Here is a 10,400-nt window from a genome sequence, read left to right as displayed (position 1 = left end):
ATCATGTCCAAAGAGAAGGAGAAGACCCCCATCTCTGGGGAGTCAGGTGAGAGCACCGCATCCCTGTGCGCAGCTCCCCGCTGCTGGGCAGAGAACTGCTGGGAGTCTGCCTGCGGCTGGGAGGGGCGGGCAGGGGCTCCCCAGCGTCGCGGGCAGGCAGGGCCCCTCTGCTCCTTGGCCAGGGGGCGAGCTTGGGTTGTGGCTGCCCGCTGGCGCCGCTGGGCCTGCAATGCCCCCTTCCCGTCCACCCCCTCCCGCCCTGCCCCTCAGCCGGCACGGCAGGCACGGAGCTGACCCTGGGGATGGCCAGGGCTACCCGACCCTGCCAGGTGCTCACCGCTGCTCACGCTTGCTCTCTCCTTCCTCTCCAGTGTGCGTGCTGTGCCGCCGGGCACAGGTCGACCCGGACATCTGCGGGCGGACATTTGCCAACGGTGGGCTCTGTGCCCACGAATTCTGCTTGGTGAGTTCCCTCAAGGGCTAGGGCTCCTGCCAGGGATGCTCCCTTCCTTGCCGGCCTCACGAGACCCCGCTCTTTTCTCTCCTACAGTTCTTTGCCGAAGGCCTTTTGGAATGGAGATCCCCAGTGGGGGGAATTTTTGGCTTCTCCATTGGTGCCGTCCAGCGCACCATCCAGCTGGCAGACCAGAAGGTGAGGACCTGAACGGAACGGCGAGCTCGGAGCCGGTAGAGGCTCGCACCAAGGTTTTGCCAGGGCCTATAGAAAGCAATCGCGGCCCTTCCAACCGGCTCCAGGACAAAGTTCCACCACAGCAGACGAGCCTCATCTGCCAGGCAGCTCTGCAGAGTGGGAGGCAGCGGTGCCCGCAGCCTGCGCCCTGCCTGGAGAAGTGGGGCCGGCCGACGAGGCTCCGAGCCCACTGCTGACGGGGATCGCTCTGCTCTTTTCAGCACTGCTTTGTCTGTGGCGGGAAGGGAGCTACCATCAGCTGCGCGGAAACAGGTTGCGAGCGCAGCTTCCATCTGCCCTGCGCCGAGGACGGGGAATGCGTCACACAATACTTTGGGCAGCACAGGTAAGGGCAGCCAAGCTGCCGACCCTCCCTGTCCCTCGCAGGGAGGAACCCGCAGCGACACCTCCCAGCATCCTGCCAGAGCCAGAGCCCAGGCCTGGCGCTCTTTCCTGGTCCTCTGCGCTCCTCACAGCACTTCTCACCACGCCCATCCCTTCTGTCCTCCTGCCCAGGTCCTTCTGCTGGGAACATCGCCCTCGGCAGCCGGCGGAGGCAGCTCCATCGCAGAACACCTGCGTCTGCGTCATCTGCCTGGAGCCCGTGGGGGACAGCACGTCCTACCACACCCTGGTGTGCCCGGTGTGCAAACAGGCCTGGTTCCACCGGGCCTGCATCAGGGTAGGAGCCCTCCCCTCGCCCCGTGGGCATGGCCGGTGCTCAGCAGCAGCCAGCCCCGCTCACGCTCACGCTCACACTTGTGCTTCTCCTGCAGAAACATGCCATACACGCAGCCACCATGCGTTTCTTCTGCCCCGTCTGCGGAGGAAAGGGACGATTCCGATCCCAAATGACCACGCTGGGGATCCAAATTCCAACCAGGTTGGTGTCCTTCCGCCAGGTTCTGCACTCACTCAGGCACAGGCGCTGTGCCTGCCCACAAACTGCCCCGGCAGGCCCAGTCCCTTGCCATCCTGCAAGCATCGGTCTCATCTTCACGGAGCAGCTGGGAATGAGCTCAAGGGGAATTGAACCGGGCGGCCCTGGATCTGCCTCACGCCTGGGGCACCGGGGACTCATCACATTCCCTCTCTTCTCTGGCAGACGACCATCCTGGTGGGACGACGCAGCATACCAGTCGCTGCGAGAAAGGCACAGGCGCTGCGACGCTAGCATGTGCTTTTACCTCGGAGGCAGGGAGAGGGCACAGGAAAAGGGGTGAGTGACCTCCGCAATCCTCTGGGGCTCTGCGTGGGATCTCAGCCTCACCACAGGTCGGGGGGAGCAAGAGCTGAGCACCAGAGCCGTGCCGCCTGCTCCCTGCCTTGGCTCCCTTTGTCCTCACAGCCACAACCCGTTTGCTTCCGCAGACCCTGGCAGCTGCTGCTCTGCAATTCCTGTGGCTCAGAAGGCACGCACTGGTGCTGCTCCTTCTGGGCCATGCGCAGAAACGGCTGGGAGTGCAACACCTGCGCTGGTGCGGGCACCGGTAAGAGGCAAAGAGCCCTGTGTCGCGGGACTGGGTCCAGGCAAGGCCTGGCAGCGGGTGCTCAAGGCGCTGAGCCTGCCACGATCTCTCTGCCCCACGAGGGATGGCAGCCTGTCCTGCCCATGGGATGGGGATGCATGTTCATCCTGCTGACCTTCTTGTCTCTCCTTACAGCATCCCGCCCCACCTCTGACCTTGCCAGCCCCGGCACTTCCAGCCAAATGGTACAGAGGCCATCCCCCAGCTTTTCGGGACCTGAGAACATCAGTTCTGGCCCCACCAGCCAGGCAGCAACGGGCCCATCCTGCAGCTCCCAGCTGCCCGAGTTCACTGTCCAGCCCGCAGTGCCTGCAACAGAGCAGAGCACAGCCCACCCAAGTCTATCCGAGGAGCGGGGCACCCCTCAGCAGCCACGAGGACGTGGTGGGAGGAGACGGGCACCAGCTGCAGGTGCTGAGACCGGCTCCCAGAGCCCCAGCAGACGGAGGACCGCGCGGTCCTCCAGAACCTCCCCGGCACCTGCGCCCACAGAGCGTCCCAGGCAGCGGGGGACCGGCCGCACAAGAAGCCGCTCCCCGCTGCAAGGTCGGGCCTCAGGCTCCCAGAGTCAGCCCCGAAGGCGTCATGGTGGGAGCCATGCAACAACCCAAGGTGCTCCGAGCAGCACCCGCACCTCGGCCACACCAGCACCACCGAGGTCCTCGAGGGCTTCCCCTCTGCCTGCACGCAGGAGACAATCCAGGCAACGAGGGCGGGCCCGCACTCGAAGCCGATCCCCACTGGGGCGTCGCGCTTCAGCTTCCCGCAGCCGGCCCCGACCAGGCCGTGGCAGCCGGTCCAGGCAGCGGGGGCCAGCCCGGGCACAAAGCCGCTCCCGGGCAAACCGTCAGGGAATGCGTCCCCACAGCCAGTCCCAAAGACGGCGCTGATGCCGCCGTGTCCCATCCCCACGTGACGGCTGTGGTCCCCAGCGGCAAAAAAAATTCAACCTTGCAGAGAGTCCATCCATACTGCTTTCATTCTTCGGTCCACCATCCCCAGCACAAAGCCACTCCCGGTTCCAGCATCAGAGGAGACATCCCCACAACCATTCCCAAAGACAGCGCGGAATCAGCCATATCCCATCCTGGCGTGACGGTTGTGGTTCCAAGTGGCAAAAAAAATAAACCCTAAATATACTCCCCACATGTTGGCTTCAGTCTTCTCTGCTTGTCCTGCGGTGGGCAGTGTTAGGAGCTGAGACCACAGGGTTGTCTTCTCCCCAGCACCTTCCCAGATGGTTGCCGTGGAGTTATCTCTACATCTATCTGTGTCCGTGACAGGGGCCAGCATGCCCACAGGCCCAACGGCCTGAAAAAAAAAGGGGCGGGGACGGAGGCGTATCGACGGTTTATAGGCCAGTTTGGCCCGTTTCCGTGACTAACGGGCACGGGGGACCCACAGACCCACATCCCGTGAAAGGGGGAAGGGAGAAGGGGGCAAGGGAGAAGGGGGGAAGGGAGAAGGGGGGAAGGGTAGGGAGATGGGAGGCGGGCCGAAGAACAAAATAGCGGCAGCAATCTGAGGAGGAAAGTCAATTTCCTAAATATGGTATCGGAATGCAAGATAACACAATCTAATACTTCACATAATCCTTGTCTGCCGGGGTTAGCTGCTTCAGAGCCGTCCCGGACAGAATCGCAGCGACTCATTGCAAGGGACGGGGGCGGGTTCGGTCAGTTCCTTTACCAGCGGAACCCCGAGCCAACAGAGCAGCCCAACAGTTCTCACGAGAGTGGCTGATGTGGCATCGGCATTGCCAGGGCAATGGAACGGCATCCACGCCCCTTGCCTTAGGAAAGCTTATGGGAGGGCCTCAATGCATCGCTGCCCGCCAGATGCAGTGAGGAGAAGGCAGCACGTGCGCAGCAGCCACAGCATACTGCAGCAGCAGGTGTGGCAGCTTGTGCAGGATGGCGCAGAAGTACTGTCCCTCCTAGCTCTGGAGACCAGCTTACCTACTGGCAGTAGGTACTGTCTCTCCGAGGCCACAGGTTTACCACGGTCTCCACCAGGCAACCAGCTTGCCCCGCAAAGACCGTGGCGACCCAGACGGAGGCCCTGCCCAAGAATGTGGCTGTTCCAGCCTCCGGCTGCAGGGAGTGCCTGAGCCTGCTTGCTGATGTCGAGGAGGGTGGCAGGAACTGCACCTGTGTGAGGGGTGAGCAGGTGGAAGATCTGCTCAGCATGGTGGCAGAGCTCAGGGAGGAGGTGGAGAGGTGAAGGACCATCAGGGAGTGAGAGCAAGAGATTGACTGGTGGAGTAACTCCCAGGCATGCCAGAGAGGAAGGCGCCAGGGAGACACCCCCCAGAAAGTGGGGGATGGACCCCATGTCCTGGCACTGTCAGGCAGACAGCAGGGTCCTGAGAGGCGGGGAGAACTGGAAGACAGTCCCAGCTCGGCATCGTGGGTGAGGCACTGTAAATTGAAGGGGAGGTGAGCCAAGTGAGACAGGACAAAGAAACACTTAGGGTTCCTGTCACGCCAGGAGATTGCGGGGAAAAACCTCCAAACTGTCCTGTAGGGTGCTGTAGGATCTACTGGGAACTCCACAGTGGAGGTAATTTTGCCGATTCCCTGTCCAAAACCTTTTCATATCCCTCTAGGAAGCAGTGGGGGAAAACTTCAGATTTCTTTTGGAGGTTTGAGGAAGGGCCCCTCTAGAAAGGTAGTGTGCCAGAAAGCCCAGCTGAAGTGCCTTTCCACCAATGCACACAGCATGGGAAATAAGCAGGAGGAGCTGGAAGCCATGATGTGCTTGGAAAATAACGATCTGGTTGCTCCCAGGGAAACGTGGTGGGACAAATCTCACGACTGGCGTACTGTGAATGAGGGCTACAGGCTCTTCAGAAGGGGTAGACAGGCTAGGAGGGGAGCGGGTGTTGTCCTCTATCTTAGGAAGGGACGGATTGCAAAGTGTCTGAGTAACAGCCATGACCAGGCTGAGAGCTGTCATGGAGTTATCTCTAGATCTGTGTTTGTGACAGGGGCTGCAGCCCTCCCCTCCCCCCTCCTCCCCTCCCCTCCCCGTCCCACGTCCCCCCCCGCCAAAAAAAAAAAAAAAACAAAACACAGGGGAGAGGATAAAAAAAAAAGTGTTGAAGGTTTACGGCCAGTCCGCCAGCCCGGCCCCGTGACTAATGAGGCAGAGGACTTGAGGGCAAGGGTAGGGAGATCGTAGATGGGTCTAACGGAGGAAAAATCTGAGCAACTACAACGATCTAAGGAAGAACGTTAGTTTACTAAATCCAATAAAATCAAACACAATGAGAGTGTCCAAAGCCGATGCCTTACACTATAGACTGCAGAGGGAACCACGAAGAGTTCGCTTCTCTGCTGCAAAACCGAGAGAATCCACGAGAGGGAGAAAGGCCGGTGTCCTGCCAGGAGCTCCACCTTTCTTGCTCTGGGCGAGAAGTCCTCTGGGGAATGCCACTCCTCCCCTCCCCTCCCCTCCCCTCCCCTCCCCTCCCCTCCCCTCCCCTCCCTTCCCCTCCCCTCCCCTCCCAGAACCAAAACACCCCCAGAAAGGCAGTCCACAGAACCAGAACATTAACTCTTTAACTCCCACTGCTTTCCACGATGTTATGATGTGGAATTCCGACAAGAAAAATCACAAAACCACAACACCAGGAGTTTATGGGTGAAAATCAGGGATCGGCCCAGTCAAGGGCATCTAGTGGTCGGGGTCTGCTACAGGCCACCTGATCAGGGGGAGCCTGTTGACGAGGCCTTCTTGCGTCAGCTGCAGGAGCTGTCGCGCTCGCGGGCTCTCGTCCTGATGGGGGATTCAACCAGCTAAATGCCTGCTGGGATAGCAGCACGGCGGGTGGCAGACAATCCAGGAGATTCCTGGAGTCTGCTGAGGATTACTTCCTCGTCCAGGTACCAGTCAGACTGACCCGAGTTGAAGCCCTGCTGGACCTGGTGCTCACCAATGCAGAGGTGATAGCTAGTTTTGAATCACAGGATCCTGGGATGGCTTGGGTCGGAAGGGACATTAAAGTCTATCTAAAGGTCCAAACTCCTGCAGTGTGTTGGTTGCCACCCACTAGATCAGGCTGCCTGAAGCCCTATCCAGTGAGGCCTTGAGCATCTCCAGAGAGGGCGGCTCTCTAGTCGTGGGAGCTCTCCCATTAGCGTTGACCTGGCTTTCATGGAGAAGCTGACTCTCATGGTCAGGCTGGATGAGCAGGGATGCTCCAGTGTGACTCCAGGAGTGCAGCCCTGGACAAGGGACAGCTCCTCTCCTGTCATGTCTCAGGCATGGTGACCATTGCCAGCAGGTCAAAGAAAGCAAACCGGAGTCAGAAGTTTTCCTGACTCATTTTGTATGCAGGCTTAAAGGGAATCGTGCCCTGCCTATGCCACTTTGCCTCTGGGAACTGAATAAGGGTTGAAACTTAGACGTGTGAAGACATGGATCGGAAAGGATCATAAAACCCAGCCAACCCAAGTGCCTGCCATGGGAGCGCTGCCACCCAACAGGTCAGGTTGGAGCAGGGCCCTGTGCAACCTGGTCTGGAGCGCCTGCAGGGATGGGCGCCCGCAGCGTCTCTGGGCAGCTGTGCCAGGGCCTCACAGCCCTCTGAGCGAGGAATTCCCTCTCGCAGTTCACCGGGTCTCCCCTTTTCTTAGCTCAAAACCTTGTCCTGTCACCATCAGACCGTGGAAAGTCACTCCGAACACACACTAGAAAAGCTGGCTGTGCTGTTGACCCGCAGACCTTTATTAGACTCTCTGCTGCAACGTCCCAGCACGGGCACGGTGCAAAAGGCTTGAGGGAGGCCATCCTTGCTCCCTGCTGATGGCAGCACCGGGCTCCGCGCCCTGCGCTGCCCACAGGAGCCGCCGCCCTCCCGCATGGGTGCCACGCCCTCAGCCCCGTGAGGTGGTGACCGTGATGTCACCGTGATGTCACAGTGGTGGCCATTGTGACCCGCGGGGCCGGGAGCAGAGCACAGGCTGCCGGGCTGGGGCTGTGCTCACTGCGGCCTGGTGAGGCGCGGAGAGAGGAGGGACTCTCTTGACTCTCTTGCTTCTCGCTGTCAATGCCGATCATGTCCAAAGAGAAGGAGGAGACCCCCATCTCTGGGGAGTCAGGTGAGAGCACCGCATCCCTGTGCGCAGCTCCCCGCTGCTGGGCAGAGAGCTGCTGGGAGTCTGCCTGCGGCTGGGAGGGGCGGGCAGGGGCTCCCCAGCGTCGCGGGCAGGCAGGGCCCCTCTGCTCCTTGGCCAGGGGGCGAGCTTGGGCTGTGGCTGCCCGCTGGCGCCGCTGGGCCTGCAATGCCCCCTTCCCGTCCACCCCCTCCCGCCCTGCCCCTCAGCCGGCACGGCAGGCACGGAGCTGACCCTGGGGATGGCCAGGGCTACCCGACCCTGCCAGGTGCTCACCGCTGCTCACGCTTGCTCTCTCCTTCCTCTCCAGTGTGCGTGCTGTGCCGCCGGGCACAGGTCGACCCGGACATCTGCGGGCGGACATTTGCCAACGGTGGGCTCTGTGCCCACGAATTCTGCTTGGTGAGTTCCCTCAAGGGCTAGGGCTCCTGCCAGGGATGCTCCCTTCCTTGCCGGCCTCACGAGACCCCGCTCTTTTCTCTCCTACAGTTCTTTGCCGAAGGCCTTTTGGAATGGAGATCCCCAGTGGGGGGAATTTTTGGCTTCTCCATTGGTGCCGTCCAGCGCACCATCCAGCTGGCAGACCAGAAGGTGAGGACCTGAACGGAACGGCGAGCTCGGAGCCGGTAGAGGCTCGCACCAAGGTTTTGCCAGGGCCTATAGAAAGCAATCGCGGCCCTTCCAACCGGCTCCAGGACAAAGTTCCACCACAGCAGACGAGCCTCATCTGCCAGGCAGCTCTGCAGAGTGGGAGGCAGCGGTGCCCGCAGCCTGCGCCCTGCCTGGAGAAGTGGGGCCGGCCGACGAGGCTCCGAGCCCACTGCTGACGGGGATCGCTCTGCTCTTTTCAGCACTGCTTTGTCTGTGGCGGGAAGGGAGCTACCATCAGCTGCGCGGAAACAGGTTGCGAGCGCAGCTTCCATCTGCCCTGCGCCGAGGACGGGGAATGCGTCACACAATACTTTGGGCAGCACAGGTAAGGGCAGCCAAGCTGCCGACCCTCCCTGTCCCTCGCAGGGAGGAACCCGCAGCGACACCTCCCGGCATCCTGCCAGAGCCAGAGCCCAGGCCTGGCGCTCTTTCCTGGTCCTCTGCGCTCCTCACAGCACTTCTCACCACGCCCATCCCTTCTGTCCTCCTGCCCAGGTCCTTCTGCTGGGAACATCGCCCTCGGCAGCCGGCGGAGGCAGCTCCATCGCAGAACACCTGCGTCTGCGTCATCTGCCTGGAGCCCGTGGGGGACAGCACGTCCTACCACACCCTGGTGTGCCCGGTGTGCAAACAGGCCTGGTTCCACCGGGCCTGCATCAGGGTAGGAGCCCTCCCCTCGCCCCGTGGGCATGGCCGGTGCTCAGCAGCAGCCAGCCCCGCTCACGCTCACGCTCACACTTGTGCTTCTCCTGCAGAAACATGCCATACACGCAGCCACCATGCGTTTCTTCTGCCCCGTCTGCGGAGGAAAGGGACGATTCCGATCCCAAATGACCACGCTGGGGATCCAAATTCCAACCAGGTTGGTGTCCTTCCGCCAGGTTCTGCACTCACTCAGGCACAGGCGCTGTGCCTGCCCACAAACTGCCCCGGCAGGCCCAGTCCCTTGCCATCCTGCAAGCATCGGTCTCATCTTCACGGAGCAGCTGGGAATGAGCTCAAGGGGAATTGAACCGGGCGGCCCTGGATCTGCCTCACGCCTGGGGCACCGGGGACTCATCACATTCCCTCTCTTCTCTGGCAGACGACCATCCTGGTGGGACGACGCAGCATACCAGTCGCTGCGAGAAAGGCACAGGCGCTGCGACGCTAGCATGTGCTTTTACCTCGGAGGCAGGGAGAGGGCACAGGAAAAGGGGTGAGTGACCTCCGCAATCCTCTGGGGCTCTGCGTGGGATCTCAGCCTCACCACAGGTCGGGGGGAGCAAGAGCTGAGCACCAGAGCCGTGCCGCCTGCTCCCTGCCTTGGCTCCCTTTGTCCTCACAGCCACAACCCGTTTGCTTCCGCAGACCCTGGCAGCTGCTGCTCTGCAATTCCTGTGGCTCAGAAGGCACGCACTGGTGCTGCTCCTTCTGGGCCATGCGCAGAAACGGCTGGGAGTGCAACACCTGCGCTGGTGCGGGCACCGGTAAGAGGCAAAGAGCCCTGTGTCGCGGGACTGGGGCCAGGCAAGGCCTGGCAGCGGGTGCTCAAGGCGCTGAGCCTGCCACGATCTCTCTGCCCCACAAGGGATGGCAGCCTGTCCTGCCCATGGGATGGGGATGCATGTTCATCCTGCTGACCTTCTTGTCTCTCCTTACAGCATCCCGCCCCACCTCTGACCTTGCCAGCCCCGGCACTTCCAGCCAAATGGTACAGAGGCCATCCCCCAGCTTTTCGGGACCTGAGAACATCAGTTCTGGCCCCACCAGCCAGGCAGCAACGGGCCCATCCTGCAGCTCCCAGCTGCCCGAGTTCACTGTCCAGCCCGCAGTGCCTGCAACAGAGCAGAGCACAGCCCACCCAAGTCTATCCGAGGAGCGGGGCACCCCTCAGCAGCCACGAGGACGTGGTGGGAGGAGACGGGCACCAGCTGCAGGTGCTGAGACCGGCTCCCAGAGCCCCAGCAGACGGAGGACCGCGCGGTCCTCCAGAACCTCCCCGGCACCTGCGCCCACAGAGCGTCCCAGGCAGCGGGGGACCGGCCGCACAAGAAGCCGCTCCCCGCTGCAAGGTCGGGCCTCAGGCTCCCAGAGTCAGCCCCGAAGGCGTCATGGTGGGAGCCATGCAACAACCCAAGGTGCTCCGAGCAGCACCCGCACCTCGGCCACACCAGCACCACCGAGGTCCTCGAGGGCTTCCCCTCTGCCTGCACGCAGGAGACAATCCAGGCAACGAGGGCGGGCCCGCACTCGAAGCCGATCCCCACTGGGGCGTCGCGCTTCAGCTTCCCGCAGCCGGCCCCGACCAGGCCGTGGCAGCCGGTCCAGGCAGCGGGGGCCAGCCCGGGCACAAAGCCGCTCCCGGGCAAACCGTCAGGGAATGCGTCCCCACAGCCAGTCCCAAAGACGGCGCTGATGCCGCCGTGT

General features: G+C 62.0%; 2 protein-coding genes across 2 annotated transcripts; both read left to right on the top strand.

Moving 5' to 3' along the window:
* The first annotated feature begins 229 nt into the window (after nucleotides 1-229).
* LOC149912805 (uncharacterized) lies at nucleotides 230-3,121 on the top strand. The gene is made up of 8 exons (XM_090131879.1): nucleotides 230-463; nucleotides 551-652; nucleotides 913-1,037; nucleotides 1,208-1,373; nucleotides 1,468-1,574; nucleotides 1,797-1,910; nucleotides 2,063-2,181; nucleotides 2,356-3,121. Exons 1-8 carry the CDS (start codon nucleotides 230-232, stop codon nucleotides 3,108-3,110), a joined length of 1,722 nt encoding a protein of 573 aa, XP_089988005.1. The 3' UTR covers nucleotides 3,111-3,121.
* Nucleotides 3,122-7,015: 3,894 nt separating this feature from the next.
* On the top strand, nucleotides 7,016-10,400 carry LOC149912804 (E3 ubiquitin-protein ligase PHF7-like). Its single transcript, XM_090132051.1, has 9 exons — nucleotides 7,016-7,325; nucleotides 7,651-7,742; nucleotides 7,830-7,931; nucleotides 8,192-8,316; nucleotides 8,487-8,652; nucleotides 8,747-8,853; nucleotides 9,076-9,189; nucleotides 9,342-9,460; nucleotides 9,635-10,400. The coding sequence occupies exons 1-9, from the start codon at nucleotides 7,274-7,276 to the stop codon at nucleotides 10,387-10,389; spliced, it is 1,632 nt and encodes a 543-aa protein (XP_089988177.1). The 5' UTR covers nucleotides 7,016-7,273; the 3' UTR covers nucleotides 10,390-10,400.

The sequence above is a fragment of the Phasianus colchicus genome, chromosome Z (genome assembly GCF_987193195.1).
Source record: "Phasianus colchicus chromosome Z, bPhaCol1.hap1.1, whole genome shotgun sequence".
Classification (NCBI taxonomy): Eukaryota; Metazoa; Chordata; class Aves; order Galliformes; family Phasianidae; genus Phasianus; species Phasianus colchicus.
Note: the sequence above shows the minus strand (reverse complement) of the source record. Positions and strands in the feature narration are given on the sequence as shown.

Coding starts and splice junctions, on each gene's coding strand:
- LOC149912804 (XM_090132051.1), top strand. CDS start 7,274: ATGCCGATCATGTCCAAAGAGAAGGAGGAGACCCCCATCTCTGGGGAG. Junction 8,653..8,746: donor TCCACCGGGCCTGCATCAGG/GTAGGAGCCCTC, acceptor CTTCTCCTGCAG/AAACATGCCATACACGCAGC. Junction 9,461..9,634: donor CTGCGCTGGTGCGGGCACCG/GTAAGAGGCAAA, acceptor CTCTCCTTACAG/CATCCCGCCCCACCTCTGAC.
- LOC149912805 (XM_090131879.1), top strand. CDS start 230: ATGCCCCCTTCCCGTCCACCCCCTCCCGCCCTGCCCCTCAGCCGGCAC. Junction 1,575..1,796: donor GGGATCCAAATTCCAACCAG/GTTGGTGTCCTT, acceptor CTTCTCTGGCAG/ACGACCATCCTGGTGGGACG. Junction 2,182..2,355: donor CTGCGCTGGTGCGGGCACCG/GTAAGAGGCAAA, acceptor CTCTCCTTACAG/CATCCCGCCCCACCTCTGAC.